The following is a 26928-nucleotide window of genomic DNA, read 5'->3' as shown; positions in this document are numbered from 1 at the left end:
AATCCCACAGTCAGCCCATATCCTAACACAGGTCTCAGCTCAGTAGTTAGAGGAGGGTTGTCAGGTCTCTCCCTTATACCATGGTGATCAACTTTCTCTGTCTACCTTCAAATTTTGTTCAGCAGGAGAGTCCCATGACTCCATCTTGTTATTGAGTTTGGATTTCTATTTTTTTAAGCACTTTTTTAAAGATTGTATGGAAGGATAGGGAGGTTTGGGCTTCTGCTGCTTCTAAGCTGCCATATTGACTCCACTCCCAAATCCTGCTTCTAGAACATTACAGGTCCTCCTCTGCAGACCGCAGTCTTGTGATGAGATGGGGGCACTGCCAGGTGCAGGATCTCCTTCCCAGGGTGGCGTGAGACTCAGATGAGAGAATACGTATGGAAGTGCCAGGGAGAAAGTGCAGGGGTGCAGTCTGTGCCCTCATGGCCCCAGGAGCTATGTGTCTGTCCACCCGCATGATAGGCAGTGAGGGTCAGAGCCTTGGACTGACCTGAGTTTGAATCCACCCTCTAGCTGTATGACCCTGATAGAGCCCCTTAGCCCCTGATCGGCTCAGTGACCTTGTCTGTCCTATGAGAATAACTGTAGGACAGCTTCTGAGAATCAAAAGACTTAAGCCCTTTGCAAACCTAAAAGTGCCATCTACATGTTCACAGCAATTGTTATTTTTTTTTTTCTGGGGTCAGATTGCCTGGGTTCAAATCCCTCTTTTACCTTAGTCCCTGGGGACCTCCCTACCTCGGAACAAGAGGGCATTGGACCCTTTGGACTCTTGAGGTTCCTTTCAGCCCTGCATCTCTGATCTTGTGGTTCGTGATGGATAGGGAGGGAAAAGTTAGACGTGGGATATCAGAGATATTTTAGAGCTGAGCATAAGTGGGTCCCTCGCTCTCCAGTTCCTGGGCTAAAAGTAGATCAAGGCAGTCAGAACACCCTGGGCAGGATATCAAAGGGTGAGAGTTCTTCCCTTACATCCCATAGTGATGGCCAGGCTATGAAGGTTCCAGCCCCCGTTCCCATTCTGTCTCAGTTCTCCCAGTCTGTCTGGTGTCTCTTATGTTGTTCATTCTTTTCAATTATATCTGACTTTTCTGTGACCCCATTTAGGGTTTCTTTGGAAAAGATACTGGTTTGCCATTTCTTTCTCCAGCTCATTCTTCAGATGAGAAAACTGAGGCAAACAGAGTTAAATGACCTGCCCAGGGTTGCCCAGCTATTAAGTGTCTAATGCTGGATTTTAACTCAGGAAGAAGAGTCTTTCTGTCTCCAGGCCCAGCATCCTTTCCACCGAGCCACCTCACTGCTTCTTCTAGCATCTCAGGGAAATGCAGAGTCAGATGCTGACTTGTTGTTGCTGGTTGGTTCTAGACAAGCCTTTGTGGCCATTCTGTGCCTTGATTCCCCCTTTTGTAAAATGAAGGAATTGGACTCATTGGCCTCAAAGGTCCCTTTTGTTCATCCTTCTATAACAGTAGGTTATACATCTCCTCTTGGAGCTCTCCCAGGGCAGGAGGGCAACAAGGAAACCTGAGAACATGGAGGTTGCTCTCCTTCATTCATTGTAGAGAGTAGTCAAAGCCAGCCACAAACCACAGGGCACAGCCCGAATCCAGCTCTGGGCTGGATGGTGCCATGTATTAACATGGTGGATCTTTGTATACTTTCTGGTGCTTGGATGGATGATGCCAAAGGTGGATGGGGAGAAGCCAAGAGCATCCTGGGTGCCAAAGGAAAGGACAATCTGCCAAGTGAGGGGGGGAGATTTAGCTGAATGTGGCAGGAAATGTCTGGGGCTTCTGGCTGAGTGGTGGTTCTTAGCCTAGACCTTGCCTAAGGCCACATTGGTGACAAGATTGGAACCCAGGTGATTTGACTACTAATAACAGAATTATATTTTAATGTTAATAAAATGATAACATAGGTCTGGAAACTGAGTCTGAGAGAGGTTAAGGGACTTTCCCGGCATCCCATCGCTAGTCAGTAGCCGAGATATTCTTTGAACTCTTGCTTTCCTGACTCCCAAGTCCGGAATCTAGTAGTTATGCTGCCATCACAGAGGTTGTAACAAGAGATTTAAACCCAAGTCTTTTGGTTCTAGAGTCAGCACCACTCTTTACACTGTGTTAGCTATTGGGAGGTTTCGTAACTTTTCCACGGTTATTCAGTTTGTTTCACAAAGGCAGGATTTGAACTCAGGTTTTCCTGACTCCAAGTGTAGCCATCTATCCACTATTTCACATTCTCTGTCCTTTCAACTGAGTTAATTCAGGTAATCATCTGTCTCAGACACTGCCTTCCCGAGGCCAACTAAGAGAGTCTAGATCCATATCTATAAGTTGCAGATTTTACAGAAAAACTAGAATTCTTGGGATGAGTTAAAATGATTCCAAGATTGCTTGAGGAGGAGTTGCTGGAGTTCCTGGCGGTGGTCTCCCCTCATAGGCTCTTCCTTCAAAAGGAGGCTCCTTGAGTCTAAGAACAATGCTTACGTTCTCCCCTGGCAGTTCTGCATTCTTTACTGTCCAGTTGACGCGCGATTTCCTTCTCACCCTTCCATCTCCTCAGCTCTCACAACTGGAATACGCTCTTCATGGGGACAAATGCCGTGGCCGATGCTGTTGCACAGAAGTACAACGCCACAAAGAGCCAAGTGTTTGACCATGTGAGTGAGAATCCTGCAGGATGAGCACTGGCCATGCGGGCCCAGGGCCCCGCACGGACTCGGGGGAAGGGAATTGGTGAGGGCTGTCCCGGGGTCCAGAAGCCAATCATGGTCACGACTTGCACTCTTGAAGCAGATAATTCTGTAGCGGTCCTTGTGAACCAAGGACCAGACCTAAGCATTATAAGCCCAAAACAACACTCTTTGGTGGCCTGGGACCCTCCCATTTTTACTGTCCTCGTTTGCCATCCTTGACAACTTAAAGGTCCTGCCGGGCCTATGCAGACTAAAACTGAGACTTTATTTTCTTTCACCAATTTCTTGCAACTCTGAGAGAAAGGCAAGGGCTAGGTAAGGGGGTTAAGTGACTTGCCCAGGGTCACACAATTGGAATCATCTGAGGTCAGATTTGAACCCAAGACTTCCTAGGCCTGGCCCTCTATCCAGTGTGCCACCTGCCTGCCCCTTAGTTAATTCTTATGGATTGATAGATTGATCCTAGTTTTGCCTTATGGAGAAAAACTGAACAAGATTTTTTTTTTTAATCTTTATCATCCATCTTAGAATCAATATGAAGTATCAATTCCAAGGCAGTATAGCTAGAAGTGCTGGGCAGCTGGGATTAAGTGACTTGCCTAGGGTCACAAAGTTGGGTTTTTCTAGAATTCCAAATTTTACTTCATCCCTCTAGTGGTCATTCAGCCACGTCCTCTGCTACCCTGACAGCATTATGGAAGCAGAGTCTCTGAGATTTAGAACTGGAAGGAACCCTCAGAATCTTGTTTGTTGCTCAACTTTTTATTTATTTATTAATTTTAAGGCCTCGCCTTCCATCTCAGAATCAACACTGTGCATTGATTCCAAGACAGAAGAGTGGTAAGGGTTAGGCAATGGGAATTAAGTGCCCCAGGCCTTAGTTTCTCCAGGCTTGGTACTCTACTGAACCACCCATCAGCCCCTAATTCAGTGTTTTTTAAAAACCACTTTTGTGGCTCCATCACATATATATTCCTCCTTATCCAATGAGCAGTCTCTTATAACAAGGACTTTTTTTTTTTTTAAACCCTTACCTTCCGTCTTGGAGTCAATACTGTGTATTGGCTCCAAGGCAGAAGAGTGGTAAGGGTAGGCAATGGGGGTGAAGTGACTTGCCCAGGGTCACACAGCTGGGAAGTGGCTGAGGCCGGGTTTGAACCCAGGACCTCCTGTCTCTAGGCCTGACTCTCATTCCACTGAGCTACCCAGCTGCCCCCTACAAGGACTTTTTTAAAAAGGAAGAGGAAGAAAAACTATGGTTGGATAGAGAGCCAGACTTGGAGACAGGAAGTCAGGTGCAAATCTGGCCCCAGATACTTCCCCAGCTATGTGACCCTGGACAAGTCACTTTACCCCCTTGCCTAGCCCTTGTTGCCCTCCTCTCCTAGGGTGTTATTAGACCAGACAATAAGAGTTTGGGGAGAAAAAAAGAAAGAGTTTGGGGGAAAAAAAAAAGAGAAGCAGCAACAACCCAGTGGTTTCAGGAGTCAAGCATGTCTGACAGTCGATGTGATATTCCACATCCATGGGCAGCCCCCACCTCCGCATTGAGAATTCTTCTCTGGGGCCAGACTTGGCCATGAGCATTGCCCAGCTCAGCCCCTCCCTTTCCAGCTGAGGAAACCACAGCCCAGAGAAGGACATGATCTGGTCACACAGGTAGGAAGTAGCAGAACCAAGATTCAAAATCCATTGATTCTCCAGGAAAGAGCCCAGATTGTTCCAGGGATGGCCATGTAGGATTCTTGTCTGGCTGGTTTTGTGCCCTTTGTGATGTCCATCCTGTCTTCTCTCCAGGAGATCAAAGGCAGTGTGGCTGTGCGGGTGGCCCTGGGGGAGACTGAGCTGGTCCAAGAGGTGCGACGCTTCCTGATCGAGAACGGCGTTAGCCTGGATTCCTTCAGCCAGGTAAGCTGGCATCTGGCGTGCCCTGGGCCTTTGGACCCTAGACCACCAGTGTCAAACCCAGATAGAAACAAGGGCAGGACCACCAAACCCTGCTGGGATCCCTGCCACCCCCAGAGCAGCCCAGGAAACCACGGCAAGGCCAGATTATCTATGCCTGCGTATAGTTTGATTTATTCTGGTAATATTCTCCAGTGACATCTTAGCCAAGTTCAGGCCACACTCAGGGCTGGTTGCATTTTAATCATTTATAATGGTTTTTTTCTTTTTAATATTTAATGCTCTCAATCCTGTCTTTTGCCTGTTCTAGCTCTTTTGGGGGAAAAAATTCATCTCCAAATTGTGGAGATTAAAATTAATATGCAAAATACTAAATATTATATTTATGAATATTTTATTAATAATAAACTAACAGAGAGACTAACTGAAAGGTACTAACCAGCCCGCTCCCAGGAACCAAAGAGAAAGAACCAGGTGGAGCCTCAGAACCTATACAAACCTGACCATGCAAACGTAAACAAAAGGAAAAGCATTCTAGGTTACACAGAAAGGAACTCTGGGCAATGCAGTCTTTAGAGGTTCAAGATTTTCCTACTACACAAGAGCCACAACCAACTTTTATTCCACCACATCTCAGTGATACTTGGGTAAAATTTGTCCCCTTGTGTTAGACCCTCTACTTCCTCACAATTTCTGCCTGAATGCTGGGCATGAATATACCAGTACTTACTGGAGGCCATGGATTCCACTACCTGGGATTATTCTCTGAGGATACAAGCTCCCATCTTCCTGCCTACTCTCTGCCATATCCAACTTGAGGAATACAAAGAAGCAGTCTTCTTCCTCCCCCATCCTTTCTAGTTTAAAGCCCTCTTGATTTGATTTACAAGACACACCCAACAAACACATTCCTCCCTGGCTTTGTTATGTTATAGGTGTGCTATCTCCAGCCAGGAATCTGTCAAGCTCCTTTGTAAACTGAATCCAGAAATCCAAATCCCAGACACCACCTTCTTAGCCAGCTATTCACTCCCCAAATTAATTTTTCTCTCATATTCCTTGGCTTCATTGGACTAAAATGAGAAAAACACAGTCCTTGCCTAATCATTTTCAGTTTCTTCCCCAAGATTTCATAATTATCGGTCATATTTTTTAGGTTTCCTCTGGCTATGCCCTTTGTGCCATGTGAATCACCAAAAAATGAGCAGTTATCCTTTTTAAAAAAATACCTTTACCATCTGTCTAAGAATCAATACTAAATATTTGTTCCAAGGCAGACAAGCAGAAAGGGCTCAGCAATGGGGGTTAAGTGACTTGTCCAGGGTCACTCAGCTAGGAAGCATCTATGGCTGGATTTGAACCCAGGACCCCAGGCCTGACTCTCAATCCACTGAGGCACCTGGCTGCCCCTTCCCTACTGCCTTTTTCTTCATCCTTCTTGAATCTACCTCTTCAAGTTCTACTTCTTAATCCTCCTTTTTTTTTGGTTCTTAATCCTCCTTTATCCATTTATTTCTTCCTTTATTGTCTTTGATCTTCTCTTATAACCCAGAAGTGGAATCTGGGACAGTCTGTCCCTGCAAATTGTTCTCTTTCACATTTTCTTTAATTTTTTCTCCCCAAGTCCAACATCTGACCTACTTTATCCTTCCAAATTTTCATTCTGACCTCGTTCACTCTTGCAATCCCCTCATTTTATAGGTGACAAAACTAAGACCTTCAGAAGATCAGGGACCTGCCCAAAGACACACAGGTTGCAAGCATCCGAGGCAGGATCTGATCCCAGGGCTCCTGCCTTCAGGACTCATGTTGTTTTCCAGTGTCAGGACATGATATGTTAGAGATTAAAAGGGTAATAAGAGCAGCTCACATTCAGGTGGTGCTTACCGTGTGCCAGGCACTGTGCTGACTGCTTTATAGCGATCTCTGATTCTCATAGACACCCCTGAGAGATAGGAGCTCTTACTCTTCCTTTACTCTCCCAGGGGAAGAGGGGTCAGAGCCTGGAGGGGCTTAGAGCAGGGGGTCAGCACTTGAGGGGGCTTCCCCCCAGCTTCTTCTCCTGCCTCTCACAAGCCCTCTGTGGCCATCTGTAGATTAGCCCAGAGTGTCCTCCCACACAGCCTTCTCGGGAGACCTCTGTCCCGGCCCAGCGTCCTGGCTGTCTGAGGCCTTGTCTGGGGCTTCGGGGGGCTCGGCTGGGAGGAGGGGGAGGGTAGGGGGGTGCTCTAGGACTCAGCCTGCACCTGCTCCCTAGAGGCCCCATTAACCTCTCCCTCCCCGTCCTGTCCAGGCTGCGGGCGAGAGGAGCCGGTCCGTGATCTTAGCGAAGAACCTGCCGTCAGGGACGCGGCCCTCGGAGCTGCAGGAGCTCTTTGGCCGCTTCGGCAGCCTGGGCCGGGTGCTGCTGCCCGAGGGAGGCGTCACAGCAATCGTGGAGTATCTGGAGCCTCTGGAAGCCCGGCGAGGCTTCACCAGCCTGGCCTATTCCAAGGTAAGGCCTCCTCTCGCTTCACACCCTCACCTTCTGCCCTAAGTTGGTGCCCAGGAGAGTGCTGAGGGCTGGGCGCTGGGGCTCAGGGGACTTGTCCAGGGTCACTCAGCCGAGAAGCATCTGAGGCCACCCCCTGGGACCTCCCCCTCCGAGCCTGGCTCCATCTCCTGAGCCCCCTCCACCCCCCCCACCCCCCAAGATGTCAGGTTGGCCCAGCCTACCTCATGCGGTCACATTTCACCTGGTGACTTAGAAGCCGTTGTGCCGCCATTCTATAAGGGGGGAAGCTGAGACTCAGAGACAAGTTGTTTGCCCAGAATCACAGAGCAGGGGGGTCAGAGGCAGGATTTGAACCCAGGACTTTCTGATGCCCACGTCAGGCCCAGGCGTTGTAGTGGGGATGACGGCAGATGCCTTCCCCGCGGCTCAGCCCTGGCTCCTCCCGCAGAAGAGATCCCTGAGGAGAAGGTCCTCGGGGTAGAGAACCAGGCCCAGAGCCGGAGCTTCAGCTGCGGCCTCAGGCCCTTCCTCGCTGTATGACCCTGAGAAAGTCACTGAGCCGCCATTGTCTAGTCCCAACCGCTGCCTTGGAGCCACAAGTCAGGACTAAAAACCTTAAAAGAAGAAGAAGAAGAAGAGCCCGCCCTCCCGTGTCCTGCGGCCCTGCCAGCCTCCGGGTCCCTGGCCGCAGCCTCCGCTCGGTGCTGGCCTCCGCACCGGCCACCCAGCCGCCTCGCTCCTCCTTCCCAGCATCTGCCTGTCTGTCCTTACAGTTCCATGATGTTCCCCTGTACCTGGAATGGGCGCCCGTCGGGGTCTTCTCCAGCCACCCGTCCCCAAAGGAAGAACCAGGAGACGAGCCTGGAGGGAAGGAGGCCGCTCAGCGTGAGGCCGGTAAGAATGGGGTCCGCCAGCCCGGCACGAAGGTCCCCAAGTCGCCCATTCACAATCCGTCTCCTCCTCCTCCCGGGCTCCAATTCCGGGATCCTGCTCAGACCTTGAATGACCCGAGCGAGGCAGGGAACATCCGGGCCCTCGGAGTCATTTACCCCTCACAGGCCGCGGCCTGCGCAGGCTCAGGGGGCCATGAGGGAGGCCGACACCCGCCCGGAAGTAGCGGGCTTTGGGCTGGGCGCCGGCCTCTCTCCTCCTGGCTTCAGTCTCCTCAGAGCAGCGGTTGGGTTCGAGGCCTCCGAGGCCTTTCCTGCTCCAGACCTACCGCCCTGTGACCAACAGCAGTCACTGCGCTTTGTTTTGAAACCCCTTCCGTCCCAGAACCTATATCGTGTCTTGGTTCCAGGGCTGGTCAGATGGGGTTACGTGACTTGGCCAGGATCACACAGCTAGGAAGGGTCTGAGGGAAGATTTGAAGCCAGGACCTCCCATCTCCAGGTCTGGCTTTGTCTGTCCATGGAGCCACATGCCTGCCCCCAAACAGACCCTGTTTTTAAGAACTTACACTGTACAAGGAGGCACAAGCCTACCTAGAGCATGAAGGCCAGCTTGGCCCCTGCTGTATGAGAGGCTGTGTGGGAGAGGACATTGGCTTCCGGCCTCCTGCAACAGGGCAAAAGTCAGAGCTGGCCGGAGGCCGTGAGTAGCAGGAACTTGAGGCTCGAACCCTTCCCCTCCCAGGAAGAGGGTGGGACTGGCTGCAGGACATGGAGTGTCCAGTGAAGAGGCCCCCCCACCACTGGAGCCAGCCTCAACTCTGAGCTGAGGAGGCAGAAGAAGAGGCAGGACTGACACATCCATCCTCCCAGCTGTGTGTGCTCCCTTGTGTTAGTGACTGTGTGTGACTGTGCGCATGACTGTGTGTGTGATTGTGTGACTGTGTGACTGTGTGTGGCTGTGTGTGGCTGTGTGAGTGTGGCTGTGTCGTGACTGTGCGTGATTGTGTGTGTGTGGTTGTGTGACTGTGTGTGATTGTGTGACTGTGTGAGTGGCTGTGTGTGTGACTGTGTGACTGTGCATGACTGTGTGTGTGATTGTGTGACTGTGTGCATGATTGTGAGTGGCTGTGTGTGTGGCTGTGTGTGTGGCTGTGTGTGTGGCTTTGTGATTGTGTGGCTGTGTGATTGTGTGGCTGTGTGATTGTGTGGCTGTGTGATTGTGTGACTGTGTGTGTGATTGTGTGACTGTGTGTGTGATTGTGTGACTGTGTGTGTGATTGTGTGACTGTGTGTGATTGTGTGATTGTATGTGACTGTGTGAGTGGTTGTGTGTGTGACTGTGTGAGTGGTTGTGTGTGTGATTGTGTGACTGTGCGTGTGATTGTGTGGCTGTGCATGATTGTATGTGGCTGTGTGTGTGATTGTATGACTGTGTGAGTGGCTGTGTGTGACTGTGTGTCATTGTGTGACTGTGTGTGATTATGTGACTGTGTGTGATTGTGTCACTGTGTGTGTGATTGTGTGACTGCATGATTGTATGTGACTGTGTGAGTGGCTGTGTGTGTGACTGTGTGTGACTGTGTGAGTGTGGCTGTGTCGTGACTGTGTGTGTGTGACTGTGTGAGTGTGGCTGTGTCGTGACTGTGCGTGATTGTGTGTGTGGTTGTGTGACTGTGTGTGATTGTGTGACTGTGTGCATGATTGTGTGTGACTGTGTGAGTGGCTGTGTGTGTGGCTGTGTGTGTGACTGACTGTGTGTGTGATTGTGTGACTGTGCATGATTGTGAGTGGCTGTGTGAGTGGCTCTGAGTGGTTCTGTGTGTGGCTGTGTGATTGTGTGACTGTGTGTGTGATTGTGTGACTGTGTGTGTGATTGTGTGACTGTGTGTGCGATTGTATGTGACTGTGTGAGTGGTTGTGTGTGTGATTGTGTGACTGTGTGATTGTGTGGCTGTGCGTGATTGTATGTGGCTGTGTGTGTGGCTGTGTGTGTGATTGCGTGACTGTGTGAGTGGCTGTGTGTGACTGTGTGTGATTGTGTGACTGTGATTGTGTGACTGTGCGTGATTGTGTGACTGCGTGATTGTATGTGACTGTGTGAGTGGCTGTGTGTGACTGTGTGTGTGATTGTGTGACTGTGTGTGTGATTGTGTGACTGTGTGTGTGATTGTGTGGCTGTGCGTGATTGTATGTGGCTGTGTGAGTGACTATGTGTGGTTGTGTGACTGTGTGTGGTTGTGTGACTGTGTGTGATTGTGTGACTGTGTGCATGATTGTGTGTGACTGTGTGAGTGGCTGTGTGTGTGGCTGTGTGTGTGACTGTGTGCATGACTGTGTGTGATTGTGTGACTGTGCATGATTGTGAGTGGCTGTGTGAGTGGCTCTGTGTGTGGCTGTGTGATTGTGTGACTGTGTGTGATTGTATGTGACTGTGTGAGTGGTTGTGTGTGTGATTGTGTGGCTGTGTGTGTGATTGTGTGGCTGTGCGTGATTGTATGTGGCTGTGTGTGTGGCTGTGTGTGTGAGATTGTGTGACTGTGTGAGTGGCTGTGTGTGACTGTGTGTGATTGTGTGACTGTGTGTGATTGTGTGGCTGTGCGTGATTGTATGTGACTGTGTGAGTGGCTGTGTGTGACTGTGTGATTGTGTGACTGTGTGTGTGATTGTGTGGCTGTGCGTGATTGTATGTGGCTGTGTGAGTGACTGTGTGGTTGTGTGACTGTGTGTGTGGTTGTGTGACTGTGTGATTGTGTGACTGTGTGTGATTGTATGTGACTGTGAGTGGCTGTGTGTGTGACTGTGTGTGTGATTGTGTGACTGTGTGTGACTGTGTGAGTGGCTGAGTGGCTGTGTGTGTGATTGTGTGTGTGATTGTGTGACTGTGTGAGTGGCTCTGTGTGTGGCTGTGTGCGTGACTGTGAGCGACTGTGCGTGACTGTGTGATTGTGTGCGTGACTGTGTGTGTGGCTGTGTGCATGATTGTGTGTGTGATTGTGTGTGTGACTGTGTGAGCATGACTGTGTGTGGCTGTGTACATGATTGTATGTGGCTGTGTGAGCCTGTATATATGTGGCTATGTATGCGACTGTGTGTATGACTGTGAGGCTGTGTGTGACTGTGCGTGACTTCATGATGGTGTGTGTGAGACTGTGAGTGACTGTGAGTGCATGACTGTGTGTGTGACTGTGCACGGGACTGTGTGGCTATGTGTGTATCTATGCCTGTTTTGTGCCTGTGTACGCCTGTGTGTGTGTATCCGGGTGCCTGCGTGTGTGCATGTTTGTGTGCCCGTGTTTGGCTTGTGACTCTGGGCGTGTGTGTTTTCCTTTCCCACAAGGGCCTGGAATATGTTTTTCTTTCTTTGATCCTCCTGGCGGGGCCGAGTGCGAGTGGCTCTCTGAACAATGGGGCGGGGGTGCCGGGGGACCGGCTGATGGCGTGGCTTGCGGGTCACAGAGCGGCGCGTGTCTGTGTTAATTTCAAGGCCCACTGCGTCCCTTGTGCGGGTGAATTCCCACAGCTCGGATCTCAAGGACACGGTCTTTCTTCTACATGTATAGCCTTCTCCCCCGCAGCCCCTCCGCTTTCTGCCCTTCCTTCCCTACCCGGAGCTTTTTATTATCTCCTCCGGCCGACATACTGATTGCGCGAGGAAGGGCGAAGGCCGAGGAGGTCTCGCCTCCATCCCTGTGGCCCCCAGTTTTCCCAGAAGCCAGAAGGAGTGTATTTTGCCGGTGGGTGGTGGGCGTATACAGGATTATTTTTTTTAATTATTTTTTTTCCTCCTCTGAAAAGCTCTGCCGTTCTGTGCATGAGTCCTGGGGGAGGGGGGCGGCTTGTTTTATCTCCCCATAACTGAGACCCTCACCTCCAGATAAAGGGCTCAGAGTTGGGGGAGGTCGTGGAAAGCTGCTTGCAACTGATAACGGTCTTTTCTGTCAGCCCTGGGCACAGAGCGCCGGGGAGGCGGCAGTAAATTCCTCAGTCTGATTACAATACCACCCCATGTGGCTGTGCGTGACCGCATTTCATTGTGCTAACTACAGATGGAGGCATATTTTCTAGGGTCTCCCAAACCTCCCCCTCCCCTGCCTTTCTCACACATACACACACACCCTCTTTAAATCTTCCTTCTGCCTGGTTTTCTTCTTTCTGGTGCATGATGAATTTGCTGGCAAAAGGTTTGTGACTTGAGAACTTTAAAAAAAATTTTTTTCCTCCCCCCAGTGGGTAAATTGCTCCCCACTTCCTCCTACCCTCCCTCCTGCTTTTGAAAATTGTCTTACCCTGTATTCTCCGAAATTCTCAGTCTCCTTCACTAGTTCCAGAGACACTGACCTGGTCTTCTTGCTTCTGGGTCTGTGGCTTCTGTCAGAGACTAGCTCTTTAGGTGTAATACGAGCAACGGTTCTTTTCAACCCAGCAAGGTAGTTCCTGGTTGGGCATCTCTGCCCTTCCCACCAGCATGCAGCAAGGGACTCTCATCCAGGAAGGAAATTGGGAGACATCCGTAGGAAGCATCTTGGCTCTTTCCATTGGGTTCTCCCTACCTTGGCACAGGAGGCAGCAAGGTGTGGGGGAACAAGTGCTAGATTTGGCAACCCAGAAGCTGGATTCAAATCCTAGCACTGCTGAAATAACCCTGAGAAAGTCCCATTTTCTTCATCCATGAAACAAGGCTGAACTGCGTGGCCCCTCAGGTCCCTGGTAGCTCTGAGTCTATGATCCACGGAGGAGGAGCAATGTGACTAGTAGTAGGTTTTCTCAAGGTCTTTCTAGGTCCAAAGATTGTGTTCCTTTGATCAATGAGTTCAAGTGTCTTCATTCCCAGTTCCCCATCCCCATGGAGGCCATGATGCCTTTGGCCTGTCTTCTATGTTGCCTACCATCATAATTCTTGGAAGTCAAGCATTAAAACAGTATAGTAGAGTTCTGGGGCTCAGCAATAGAGGATTTAGAGCCAGGGGAGCCCCTAGAGGTCATCTAGTCCAAACTCCTTTTACAGATAAGGAAAGTGAACTATAGAGAAGACTTGGTCAAGGTCTCATAGCTTATAGGTGGTAGAGTCTGCATTCAGCCTAGATCCTTTGATAGACCTCCTCCCACTGCCCTTGGCTCCTTTCTTCCTAAGTGACTTCCTTCCGGCGCTTGCTTTTCCATTTGTCTCATTCCTTTCCTTTGTTCTTTCTCTTCCTCTCCCTGGAAGGAGCTGAGCTTGGGGATGTCTGGTCAGAAGTGCCTCTTCTTTCTGGTAAGCTGAGCCTTTGGCAAGTGGTGGTAGACATTTTGGCCAACGTGAGTCAGCATGTTTAGAGACAGAAAGCTGTTTGGTGCCTTCGAGATCATCTAGTCAGACTTTCAGGATTGGAGGGGACTCTGGTGGCCTCTTGGTCTAGCTCCCTGCCTGAGCAGGCATCTCCAGCATCCCTGAAAAAAAGGGTCCATTCAAAAGCCCCCAGTGTGGGGGAGCCCACTTTTCAGTATCCCCTGAATTCATTGTTTCAACCTTGGGGGGAAATGCATTCCCCAAACTAACCCCAATCACCCTTTCACCTTTATTTTATGGTCGAGGGAATGCCTCACTTGAGGCCACACGTAGCAAAGCTCTGATGTGATGTCTCTCTTCCAACTCGAGGCGTTCTACGGGAGACTTGGCACTCCCGCAGGGCAGAGAGGGGTGTGGAGGCCTGGCCACGCTGGGACAAGCTGGATTTCTGACTTGTGTTAATTGTATTCTAGGAGGCTTGTGCTGCCTCTGCTTTAAACCCAGATGTCATACTGAGGGCAGTGCTAAGAAGCAGTTCCCTTGAGGAGGAGCGAGGCAGGACAGTGCCTCATTGGGAGTGTTGGGTGCTTGGATGAAGCGAGGATACGACAAGGACTTTTCAGCCAATTTGCTTATTGAGTCTTCTACCTATAGCCTGGTTCTCATACTTGTAGAGATCATGGGACTCCTCTGGTCTTGTTCATTTACTTCATAAATTCTTGGACCTAGAACTGAGACCATCTAGGCCAAACCTCCCATTTTACAGATCAGGAAACTGAGGCCCAGCAAAACAATAAAGTAACTTTCCCATAGTCACACATAATCAGAGGCAGGATTTGAACTCAGGTCCTCTGACTAAAAAGTTAACAGGTTTCCTCATTGGATCCCACTGGTCTTCCTAATCCATCCTAGAACACCTGGTGCCCCTGTTTTGGTGTGGGGGCATCTTGCTTCTCTGGGTTTCATTCTTTCTACCTGTAAATTGGGCTCAGCCTTACCAGGCATGGTTGCCATGAGGACCTCCTCCTCTTTCACCCCATGATTTTTCTACTTGGAAATCTCTCCGAGTCCATAATGAGCCTGATTGCTGATACAAATATGCAATCCGTGAGGTTTTTCATTGCTCTCTTACAATTGTTAAGATCCTGGAGGCTGCCCCTATTCTGAAGAGATTTTTCAGGCAGGAAAGGAGATTTTCACGTTTTATCAGAGTCCCTCATTTACAGTGTAGGGGTGACCCTGGGCTCCCCAAGGCTCGGCCCCCTGGAACACTTGCCCTCTGCCCAAACTCTGGAAGGGTTAATTAAACTGGAAAGTCTTGGCGTACAAGGCTGCAGCAACGGACCAAGCTGACACGCTCATCTTGAGTCTGGCCAGAGTAATGGACATTTCTGCCCGTTGTAGCCCAGGAAACCTGGCTCCTAAGGTAGGGAAACCTCGAACTTGGGTAGGAAGCAATGCTTCTGGCTTTATTATTTAGAGAACTCCAGATAGTGTGGTGCAGGGCCTAAAGATCTGAGCCAGGATTCAAGAAGGCTTGATTCTGTCTATCCCATATCAATTATGGGACATGGCACTTAACCTCTCTCTCTGGGAGCCTCAATTTCCTCATCTACAAAATGGGGATGATGAAACATGTGCATTATCTATTAATGTACTAAGCATTGGGGCAGTCAGGTAGCTCAGGGGACAGAATGCTTGGCCTAGAGTCAGGAAGCCTCTCGTCTTCTGAGTTCCAATCCAGCCTCAGCCACTTCCTAGCTAGGTGACCCTGAGCAGGTCACTTAACGCTGCCCACCTCAGTTTCCTCATCTGTCAAATGAGCCAGAGAGGGAAATGGCAAACCTCTCTAAGATCTTTGCCAATAAGATCCCAGATGGGGTAGAGAGTCAGACACAACTGAAATAACTGAACTATATAAAGGTCACATCTAGTCTTTCATCACTTCATCTTCTGCTTCAATAGCCCCTCTCTCTCCTTCTGGCCACCAACCTGACATTCTTTTACATAGAGTACTTTATAGGCCTTAAAACACCAGAAAAACATGAGCTATTATTCTTCCATCTGATTTCATTGTAACTTTCTGCTGCCTTCAGTGACTTGTTTTAAAATCACTTAAAACAGTTAGGATTTCTCTTTCCTTTTTTTCAGCATTTGGATTCCTACTACAAATGGCTTTGCTGGAGAGCCTCGTATGGGGCAAATTCTGTGGGGCTGGGGTAGGCGGGTGGGGGTCATGGAGAGAAGCTTTTATGGGGAAAATGCAGATTTTTCTCTCCCCCCCACCTCCGTGTGTGTGTGTGTGTGTGTGTGTGTGTGTGTGTGTGTGTGTGTGTGTGTGTGTGTGTGTACACCTTTGAGGCAGAGAGATGGAAGGCTGTGTGCTCAGCTGATATTAAGGAGACAGCATTATCACTGTTACAATTTCCATTAAAGGATAAAAGGGATGTTTCATGACTAAGCCCTTGAAGATTAATTAGGACTTGAATGTATTAAGTTTGTTTTTTAAAGGATGGATGGGGGTAGGGGGTGCTCTGCAAGAGCGAATTCAGTTGGTTTGAACCCCCCCCCCCCCAAGAAGCTCCTTTCATTCCCACCAAGGTTTGAAGTGTCATTCCTAAAGGTATGTGCATGAGCCAGGGCATCTTCCCCATCATCTCTGGGATGGCATTGCCTGACATCCCTTAAGGTTAAACTAGGACAGGCCTGGGGGCCTGCAGCAACATCCTTCCCCTTGTCTTGTGGGCCTGGCCTCTACTAGTGCCCCTGAGCTGTGGCCAGTTGGAGTCTAAAGAGAACAAAACACACTGAGTTGCCTAGAAATAATCCCAGAACACATCTGACTTGGCAACTGCTCCAAACTGTGTTTTCAGCAGTTACAGGGGCCTCCACAGGGGAGTCCACACTGGTCTAGCCCAGATGAAGCAGGGGCTGAGTCCCCTTGGGAAGGTTCATGGCATTTGGAACTGGGCAGGGCTAAGAACAAGGGAGATTCCCTTAGCATCAGCAAAGTAGATGTCCTTACTGCCTGGATTGTCATCCATTCATGTAATCTCTCTTGGAGCCTGATTTATATTAGATGCCCAAAGATTAGGAACTCCCAGGAGTCATGAGGACTTGGTTCTTGTTCTGCCTTTCCACTTACTCTGAGTGACCCATAATGACCAATGATTCCTTGTTACCAACAACATCAAGTATGAAATCCTTTGTTTTTTTATTTTTTTTCAGTTATATGTAGAAATAATTTTTGACAATTGGTTTTTGACATTTTCAAATTTAGAATTTTCTACCTCCTCACGCCCAGGTGCTGAATACATAGATACATTATACCCATACTTCCATGTACTACAAATTATATATTTTTCATTTCATAATAGAAGACTTATCACACATTCAATAGAAATCTCATGAAGGAAAAATAGTGGAAGATGCACACTTTGATCTGCCTCAGCCCCCAACCAGTCCTTCAGCTGGGGAGAGCATTTTCTTCATGATTCCCTTGTGGTTATCTTGGAGGCTTGCTTTGCCTTCACAGCTGACCATTGTGTATTGTTTCTGTGACCGTATAGTGTTTTCCTTGTTCTGCTCACTTCACTTTGCATCAGTTCATAGAAGTCTTTCCAGGTTTTTCTGAACTCATCCCATTCATCATTCCTTATGGTGCAGGATGACTCCTCAGTTTCCAATTCTTTGCCTCTTCAAAAGGAACTGCTAAAATCCTTCAGTTGTTAAATCTCTTTGTAGCCTGGCCGCCTCCTGCCTTTCTACTCTACTTATTCCTTACTCCCCAACACTTATTCTTCAGTACATTGACACTGGCCTTCAGGCTCTTCCTCAAAGTAGACTCTCCTTCCTTCAGCTCTGGGCTTTTCCTGTGGTTGGTCCCCATGCCCAGAACACTCCTTCTTTACCCTGGCTTCTTTCACATCCCACCTTAAGTTCCACCTTCTGCAGGAAGCCTTTCCCAATTCTTCTCAACTTAGTTTTGTGTTGGGGACAGGGATCAGGTCATTCCTTTGCCAGAATCTATACAAAGTGATTACTTAGGGGCATCCAGAAAGGTCTTGTGTAGGAGACAGCACCCGTACTTGGAAGGTTGCCTGGGGTTTCAAGTTATAAAGGTAAGGAGTGAGAGCATTCAAGGCCTGAGGCATAACTTGCATTCAGCACCATCCCCCACTGTTCTCCCTATACACTCATGGATAACAATAAAGACTAGCATAGACTGGGGTCCCGTCCCTTGGTTTTCCCGTGATAGTTGACAAACTAGACTTTGATGAACAAGACCCGGCCATTTCAGTGACATCCCCAAGCCCCTTCCCAGTGGAACCAAGCATTGTGTGATGATGGTTTGAACTTTTCAGTGGATGCACCTGACCAGCCCCTCAGCCAAGGTTGGGATGGCCACCAAGGCAGACAGACCTAGTGAGGACAGTCCCTTGTCAGGTGTCCTTAGAGCTACTGGAGGTTCCACACAAAGGCTGGGCAACCTCAGTATGTCGTAGCAGGACCCCTTCTGGACACGAGGGGGACTCAGGGACGACTAAGGTCAGTTCTAGCTCAGAACTTAGGGAATTCCATGACCCCACTCTGCCAGCCAGTCTGTCCATCAAGCCCACAGCAACTAGAGATAACAGAGGCCCAAAGAGAGAGAGAGAGAGAGACAAAGCTTAAACTTCCTCCCCAGCCCTTGTCAACCCATACTGCAGCTTGCCTGGTGTCATTCCCTCCCCACACCTCTCCCAGCCCCAATACCACTTTTTCTTATGCCTCAACCAAAACCAAGGGGCAGCCCATAACAGTCCGTGTGAATAGGAACCTGGGGCTTTTTTTTCTTTTTCATTTAGAATTTCACACACACCAAATAAAACCAGAACTTCCACATCCATAAAAGAATAGAGGATTGTACAGGAGTTTGCTGATCTTTACTATGTGCAGCTTTTTAAATAGATAATAAGTTCAACTTGTAGCTTTCAAAGCTGCCCCACTTGGTCTGCTTCTTTCTGGCTTCCCTTAGGTTTTTCTAAAAAGATGCCTCACTTGTCTCTGTCTCTCTCTGTCTCTGTGTGTGTATCTCTGTCTGTCAGACTATTTGTCTGTCTGTCTCCCTCCCTCTCTGTATCCTTCCTCCCTCTCTTTCATCTCTCCCTCTCTTGCCCCTGCCTATCCTGCTCCATCGTTGCTCAAAGTTCTTTCAGTATCATTTGTGGCATCTCTTGCTCTCCTGGTTCTGTCCCCTTCCCTCTGCATCAGTTCATTTGGTCTCCCTAGACTTCCCTTTTGTTTTTGGGACAGTGGCATTCCCCTGCATCCACCCACTGTGATTTCTTAGGTCATCCCCAGTATGTGGGTCCCCTCTCTGCCAGCACATGAAGAGCCACACTGTAAATAGGTGCCTTCCTGTGAGTCTTCCTCCTCTGCTCTCTTTGGAGGGATAGCATTAAGCCTTTTGGGGGGAGGGGGCAGCTGGACGGCTCAGTGGATTGAGAGCCAGGGCTAGATATGGGAGGGACTGGGTTCAAATCTAATCTCTGACACTTGCTAGCTATGACCCTGGACAAGTCACTTAACCCCCATTGCCCAGCCCTTACCACTCTTCTGCCTTGGAACCAATACATTGTATTGATTCAAAAATGGCAGTTAAGGGTTTAAAAAAAACTTCAGGGGACATTTTTCTGGTTGTCCTCCTCCTTAGCTCCCCGCCATCCCCCTCTTCTCCCTTTATCTCTTGGAAGTAGCTATAATTCCTCATTATCATCCTTTTGTCCTCGATTTCTTTCTTTTCCTTTCACTACTATTTGCCTTAGTCCTAGATAACTAGTAATCAATTCCTGGAGCAGGCCCCGGGCCTCCCTAGGAAGGGTTGGGGAACGAATGGGGTGGGGGTGGAGGGTGGTCCCAGAGATTCCCTCCAGTTGTATTAAAAAGCTCCAACCTGAGCCCCTTCCCGCCCAGCCCACCTTGACCCCTGATCCCCTGGCAGTGAGCTGCATTAACCCCTGACCGCCCTAACACTGATCTCTGTTGGTTTGGGGCCAGGGCCAGATGGTGAAGCCACGGACGAGGCAGAGAAAAGAGCAGCAGCGGCCCCAGAAAAGAAGCTGGATGCCCCGAGCGAGGAAGACGATGATGACGATGAAGAAGAGGAGGGTCTTCCCGGGTGTACTTTGTTCATCAAAAACCTCAATTTCTCCACCACAGAGGAGACGCTGAAAGAGGTGAGCTATTGATTGAGGAAGGGAGGGAGAAGATCCGTTCAGCGCTGTCAGTTCATGAGTTGCCCGTCTCAAGAAGGTTTCAAGCCACAGCTGGCCAAACCCATCAGGCCTATTGTCCGCAGGATTCCTACAAAGTCAGGATAGAGATGAGGCTTCGCTTCATCCCGTTGCATGATGTCTAAGCTTCGGTTTGTTCATCTGCAGAATGGGGAGATGGAAGCAGACAGCCTCTGAGGCCTGCTCCATCCCCCTCCCGGGACCACGTAGTCCTGCGGCACCCAGGCTGCTCATCCTCAAGCCCATCCTCCATTGAGCCCAGCCGTCCCTCTGCCTGGCATTCCCCACTGCCCAGCAGTTCCTTTGGTGCTTTGGGGGCTTGCCAGGGCCTAGGCCAGGCGCTGCCCCTTTCAAGGCCAGCCTTGCCCCATGGGAGGGTCTCATCCTTCGGGCGCACTTAGCCAGCACCTGCTGTGCGCCCCAGACCAGAGGCACCATTGCACAGGGCACCAGGAGAGCTTTTGCTCGCCTGGCATCAATGCACACACTCACCAGCCTCCAGGCCCGGACCTCCTGCTGCCCCCAGGCCTTGGGCAGCTAGCCCTGAACCAGAGACTGACCCCAGCTTGCCCACATGATGGCAACTTCAGCCCCCTCAGCTGGGCCACCCCAGCCCCCAGAAGCCTCCCCACGTTCCCCCCACCCCCAATCCCCAGCACAGCAAGACCATGGCTCAGGCTCCAGGGGGGTAGCCTTTGGCCAGAACAAGCAGGATTGGGGTGGGGGGAGCGCTCTTACCCCACCACTTTCTCCCTCAACCCCTCCCCATACACATCCGAGCTGGGCATGGGGCTAAGCATGAGGGATATTGGGTGCCAAGAGGGCACAGTGGTCCCCAGAGTGCTGGGCCTGGAGTCAGGGAGACCTGAGTTCAAATCCAGCTCCAGAGCCCTCCTAGCCCTGTGATCTTGGGCAAGTCATCCAACCTTTGTCTGCCCAAATGTCCTCATGCAGAGGATGAAGATAGCAGCGGGGGCAGCTGCTTGTGGCCTTGTTATAGGAGTGAGGGAAGCCACTGCTACTTTTTCCTCTTCCTCCTTACCTCCTCTCTGGGAATCGCTAGTCACTATTGGTTCCAAGGCCATAGTGTGTAAGGGCTACTAGGCAATGGGGGTGATGCGACTGGCCCAGGATCACTCAGCCGGGAAATGACTGAGATAAGATTCGAACCCGGGACCCCCCATCTCTAGGCCTAACTCTCAATCCACTGAGCCCCCTGGTGCTGCGCTCCTCTTTGTTGTTATTGTTATACCAGTGCCAGGACTCTGAAGGAGACTTCGGGAATCTCGGCAGTCCAGTCCGCTTCTCGCAGTCTCCATGGGTGGTCTGGCCACTGTGGGAAGGATCTGAGGTCAGACTCTCTCTTCTAGGCTTTCTCCAAAGCTGGGAAGGTCAAGAGTTGCAGCGTCTCCAGGAAAAAGAACAAAGCAGGTAAGCTGGGAAGCGGAAACCCCTTCATTAGGCTCCGGGGGGGGGAAGGGGGCAGGGATGGGTCTCTTGGTCTCTTTGAAAGGAAATATTCATTGGCCTGTCATCATCGGAGGAGGAGGAGGAGGATGGTGACGACACAGTGGAAGAATTGGAATCTTTCCTTTCCTTTTCTTTACCAATACCTTCTGTTTTAGAATCAATTCTATACATTGGTTTTCTTGGCAGAAGAATGAGTGATGAGGGCTAGGCAGTGGGGAGTAAGTGACTTGCCTAGGGTCCTACCGCTGGAAAGTGTCTGAGCCTATATTTGAACCCAGGACCTCCTGACTCCATTCCTGGAATTGTATCTACTGTGCTGCTTTCTTAGCTGCCCCAGAAAATTTATTTCTAGGTCCCCTCCATTCATTCATTGTGTCCCTGGGCAAGTCACTTAACCCCCTCTTTTGCCTTGGCACCAATATGCATGATGATTCCAAGACAGAAGTTCTGGGTCAGAGAAACAGGATTGAGAAGAGAGGGCATGGAGGCCCTCGGGGTAGACCGCCTTCCTCAAAGTACTTAATCACTGAAGGGAGGAGAGAGATATCCCTGGTTTTTGTTTTTAATTTTGATATCTGTATTTCAGCATAATCTTTCCTCTTTTGTGTGCTGGCAAACATCATTCTGAGAAAAGCTCCCCAGGCCCCACTCAGCTGCAAAAGGAGTCTGTACCCCGAAACCCCCAGCCTAGCTCTCAGTGCCAGGGAGACTCCCATGGAATAGGCCGAGCAGTCCACAAGTATTGGGCTCCGACTGTGGATTAGGAACAGCCCCTGGGGCTGGACATACAGGAAAAGGGGAAACAGATGCTGCCCGGCAGGCGCTCCCACTTTAATGAGAGATGGGGGCGCCCTGGGGGGACGAAGAAGAGCTCCTGAATTTGAAGTTTCTTGCTTGAGACATGGGAGAGCCCCCAGGACCCCCCACACTGGCTGCTCAGGGCCGCCTCGTGGGGATTCTTAGTTCTGCAGCGCGGGCCAGCGTTGTGTTTTCTGGGTAGTTCTCGCATCAGTTACTGGGTAATTTACGGTCATTTGGGCCGCTTGGCCCAGCTGGTTCCACACGGGATAGTCTCAGAGCCTTTTTGGTCCTGGGCCTGTGACGAGCATCCTTGGCACCAGCGTGTGGGGCACGAAGGACAGGGCGGCTCTGGGGGAGGAGCAGCATTCTCTGCTCTCGTGGAAGGAGTTTCCGGTTCTGGGCCAGCGCCGGGACTGCCCGCGCTTACATTTGCCCGGAGCCACCCCCATCGGGCCGTGAGCCCTGGTGATGTCCATCCACCTCAGTCACGCTCTGTCCGGCGGGCGTCTGCAGTGGCGGGTCCTGGGGGAGAGCCCTGGCCTTGGAGCTTGATGGTGGCGGCTGTTCTTTGATGTTTCCGCCCGGTCTGACTCTCCATGACCCCGTTGGGCGTTTTCTTGGCACACACGGGGGCCCTTTGCTCTTCCCTTCTCCAGCTCGCTTCAGCTGAGGACAGGAAGCAAACAGCTAAGACTTGTTCAGGGTCACCCGGCTAGTGTGCTCTGAGGTGGGATCTGAGCTTGGGGCTTCCTGACACCAGCCCCAGGGCTCTGCCTGGCACGCCCCGATGGAGCACCCCTTGTTTCCCAAGCGTCGTGCGGACATTTACAGCTTCATCCCGGCTCGGGTGCGGGGCGGCCTCACAGAGCTCGGTGTGCCGGACCCTTGGCTGTGCTCTGTGCATGAGCCATGACTCCTGTTTGCCCATTAAGCTCTTCCCCGCCGGCCCTTCCTTCCTCGTTTTCTAGTTGTCAGCCACACGACTCCCCTCCGTGAACTCTGGAGTCCGGACTTCGTTGTGCTTCTCACACCAGAGCGCCCCCTCCTCTGTCATCTCTGTCCCGGCCATCTCTCTCTCCTTCACTTCTGCCCCTCGAGATCCCTGGCTTCTGCACGAGCCCCACCTTGATCCCCGCCAGCGGGAGCTTTTTCATCAACCGGGGGCGGGCAGGCAGGGGCGCCAGGAGAGGCATCTTTTTTTTGTTTTCTTAAAACCCTTGCCTTCTGTCCTGAGTATCAGTTCTAAGGCAGAAGAGCGAGCGATAAGGCCTAGACAGTTGGGGTTAAATGACTTGCCTAGGGTCACACAGCTAGAAGTGTCTAAGGCTAAATTTAAACCTAGGCCTGGGCCTCTATCTCCCAAGGCACCTGCTGCCCCGATCATGAAGGTGTCCTATGACCGCTGCAGTAGAGAAAGCATTAGGCCTGGAGTCAGGAAAACCTGAGTTTGTATCTGGCCTCAGACATTTATAATGGTGTGACCTGTGACTGCCTCGGTTTACTCATCTGTAAAATGAGGCTCATACCAGCGCCTTCAAGGGTTGTCATGAGGATGAACAGCCTTAAAGAGAGCTGTCACAGCGAGCTTCGTCCCTCCAGGGCACCCCCATCTCTCATTAAAGTGGGAGCTCCTGGAGGGCAGCATCTGTTTCCCCTTTTCCTGTATCCCCAGCCCCAGGGGCTGTTCCTGATCCACAGTCGGGGCCCAATACTTGTGGACTTCTTGGCCTATTCCATGAGAGTCTCCGTCTCCCTGGCCCTGAGAGCTACAGGTTATTAAACATAGGCGGCCAATTTCTTTGTCTTGTGTTACTGTGTTTTCTCCATATCTTCTTCCTCTCTTGGATGCTAAGCTCCCCGATGGACCTCCCTCAGGGGAACCTTTACTTGGGCCTGGGATGAAGGGAAGGAGGGGTAGACTCAAGCTTCAGACTCCCAGCTAACTTCCCCCCGGGGGGCTGAGCCAACCAAGCTTGCTTACTCAGGCAGGCACAGGAGAGAGGGCAAGGCCTTCCCCACCTACCTCCCCTCCTCTTCCTCCCTGTCCTCCCCACCCAGGAACCCCTTCCCTCCCCAGCTCAATTGAGTCTCTGGTGGCAACAGGACAGGTGCAAAGACTTCTTATTTCTGTAGACAGACAACGGCTGTGGCCTTCCGAGCCCTGGGGCCGTGCCATCTTGGGGGCTGGGTAAGGGACCTTGGGTCAGGTTCAGCCCCTCTCCTCCCAGAATCGTTTCTTGCTTTAAAATCAGGAGCCTTGTTCAGGTGACAAAAAAAAGTTTCTTGTCCTCAGAAAAATTTTTAAAAAGGAAAGGTACCTGGTCTGGGGGCTGAGCCAGATGGCCCCCAACGAAGAAGGTGTCCTAGACATCCATTTATGACCTCCTCTCGGTGCCTCACTGTTCTTAGGATGGACTATCTCCCCACCCGAGGGTTCCAGTCATCCCCATCTCTCTCTTCCAGGTGTGTTGCTGTCCATGGGCTTTGGCTTTGTAGAGTACCGGAAGCCAGAACAGGCCCAGAAAGCCCTCAAACAGCTCCAGGTAAGGAACCGCCATGACCTTGTAGCTCAGGGGTTTTCCTGCAGATGGGGCTGGGGGTTGGTTGGCAGCATCCAGTGGGGGAAGAAACATGAACTCTTGGAGTGGGGTGGGGATCCCTGAGAACAGACAGCCCGTGGTCACAGTCTGTCCCCCAGCCAGGCCTGACTTGCCCACAGGATAGCCCCTCGCTGTCATCCTTGTGCGTTGTCTTCTCATTGCCGGGCTGGGGCGGAAGGAGCCTTGACTTAAAGCGCAAGGTCCAGGCTTCAAACCCCGTTAGACACTTCTAACCGTGAGACCGAGACCCAGAGCCGTACCCCTGTGGGCAGGGAGGGCTCCCTCAACCAAAGAGCCTTCCTCTGGGCCCGCAGAGCCCCCAGGGCAAATTGGTCCAAGTCTGGAGGGTGGACTCCCCATGGCAGGAGGCCTTGGACAGGGCAAGCCTACGTGGGAGAAGGAGCTGAGTTTGGGACTGAAATCATTGTAATAGCAAATGTTGCAGCGCTTGCACAGTAGTCTCTCATTTTTGCCTTACGATGATCCAGGCAGGTCAGGGCTATCATCCCCACTTTACAGTTGTGGAAGCTGAGACTCAGAAACTGAGCGACTCTCCTGGAGCTCACAGTAAGATGAGACTCGAACTCGAGTCTCCCTGACTACCTGCTCCCAGGCTCTACCCATACGGGCCCAGACCTTGGGGCGATTGTTTCCTCTCTGAGCCAGGATGCTTTTCCTCATCTTAAAATGATGAGGTTGGACTAGAATGCTCCCTGAGCTTCCTTCCTAAATCTTGTTGACTTCAGATCAGCCTGGAAAGGGAGAAGCTACTTGACCCTGGGCATCTCCCCTTAGACTCTGCCGCCCCTGTCTGGAGCCGGGTGGCGACGTGGAGCAGGGCAGGAGGGCCTGAGCAGAGCGACCTTTGGCGCAATGCCACAGAACCAGCTTTGTGGGAGAAAAAGCAGACGTGTTTCCCGTCATCCTCAGGCTCTAGCCCTCCACTTGGGCAGGCAGCTATCCCTTGGTTTCTCTCCACGCTCAAAATCTCACCATAGATAGCTCAGGCCATTCTCCAGGAAACCAGGAGGGCCAAGACGAGGGTTTCTAAGAGGACAAAATAGTCATCGGGTCTCCTTTTCCCAGGGCTGCATGGTGGACGACCACAAGTTGGAAGTGAGGATTTCCGAGAGGGCTATTAAGTAAGTAATTTCTGCCTTCCCCCCACTGCCCCAGGCATCCTCTAGTGCCCCCCCCTACCCACTCATACCCCCCTAGTGCTCTACCCCTTGTTCCCCCTACTGCCCCCTCTACCTTCTTGTACCCCTAGTGCCCCCCTCTACCCTTTGTACCCCCAGTGCCCCTTTACCCTTCATGCCCCCTCCTCTACCCCTTGTTCCCCTATTGCCCCCCCTCTACTCCTCATACCCCTTCGTGCCCCCCTCCTGCCCACAGTGCTCAGCCCTTTGTCATTAAGGTCGTGTTGAGCGTGTGTGTCCCAGGCACATGTTCCCGTGATAAACTGGAGCCATTCTGGTCCGTTACATAAATACTTGATACACATTTATTGTAATAATGGGAAATGTTTGAGGGGAAATGCTCTTCCGATTACACGGGTCTGGGCACTGGAGGGGCCGGGCTGGAGTGAGCCCTACCTCACTGCTCCCCTCGGGGCAGAGGCCACCGGTGAGTGGGAGGTGGGAGCAGGGATGGTGGCAGGCCTGGGAGCCGAGGCCTGAAGGGGCAGCTGGGCCTTTGGCTTAGAGGCCGGGATACAATATCACCTCATTCAAGTCTCAGAACCACCCTGGCAGCGAGGTGCCATTGTCACCCCCTTTTACAGCTGGGAACTGAGGCTGGCAGCAGTTAAGTAACTCGCCAAGGAAGTGTCTGAGACTGGATTTGAACTCAGGAAAGTGAGTCTTCCTGACTCCAGGCCTGGGGCTCTGTCCACTGAGCCACCACCTGCCCCCCCCCCCCAGTGATAGATAGCTCGTCTTTGTGTAAGACTTTAAGGTTTGTAGAGCACTTTGCAATTATCTAGTTTGATCCTCACAACACCCCCAGGTGCTGTTATTATCACCATTTTACAAAGGAGGAAACTGAAGCAGGGTAAGTGACTTGCCCAGGGTCACACCACTAAAAAGTGTCAGGATAGATTTGAGCTCAGGAAGGTGAGTCTTGCTGACTCCAGGCCCAGTGCTCTGTCCACTGAGCCACCTTGCTGCTTCATGGCATGAAGACAAGCAACAGACTTGGAGTAAGGAGTCCTAGCAATATCCTGCCGCCAGTGCTTAGCTCATTGACAATGGCTGGCCAGGCCCTCAGCTTGTTGGGCCCTCCCTTTCTTAACTTGTTAAATGAGCAGGGCAGCCTGGCATGCTGGATAGAGAGCCAGCCTCAGGATTCAGAGTCCTGGGTTCCAGTCCTGCCTCTCATCCGTACCTGCCATGTGACCCTCAGGCAAATCACTCAACCCCCTCATGCCATCTCTAGGCAGTTTTCCAGGACGATGATCTGTGATCAGGTGCCAGCCTGCATTCCTGGAGGGGTTCTCCTCACTTGGGCATCCCCCATCCC

General features: G+C 51.1%; 1 protein-coding gene across 4 annotated transcripts in view; it reads left to right on the top strand.

Moving 5' to 3' along the window:
- RBM19 (RNA binding motif protein 19) overlaps positions 1–26928 on the top strand; it is a 193153-nt gene that overhangs the window by 28512 nt on the left and 137713 nt on the right. For all 4 annotated transcript variants that reach the window (XM_044673707.1, XM_044673722.1, XM_044673715.1 and 1 more), the window contains exons 13-20: positions 2572–2668; positions 4502–4612; positions 6903–7103; positions 7877–7997; positions 19302–19480; positions 20908–20968; positions 24272–24351; positions 25495–25550. In XM_044673707.1, coding sequence (XP_044529642.1) covers positions 2572–2668; positions 4502–4612; positions 6903–7103; positions 7877–7997; positions 19302–19480; positions 20908–20968; positions 24272–24351; positions 25495–25550 — 906 coding nt within the window. The remainder of the gene's footprint in view (positions 1–2571; positions 2669–4501; positions 4613–6902; positions 7104–7876; positions 7998–19301; positions 19481–20907; positions 20969–24271; positions 24352–25494; positions 25551–26928) is intronic.

The sequence above is a fragment of the Gracilinanus agilis genome, chromosome 1 (assembly GCF_016433145.1).
Source record: "Gracilinanus agilis isolate LMUSP501 chromosome 1, AgileGrace, whole genome shotgun sequence".
NCBI classification, from domain to species: Eukaryota; Metazoa; Chordata; class Mammalia; order Didelphimorphia; family Didelphidae; genus Gracilinanus; species Gracilinanus agilis.
The sequence above is the reverse complement of the archived record's forward strand: the minus strand, read 5'-3'. Positions and strand labels throughout refer to the sequence as shown.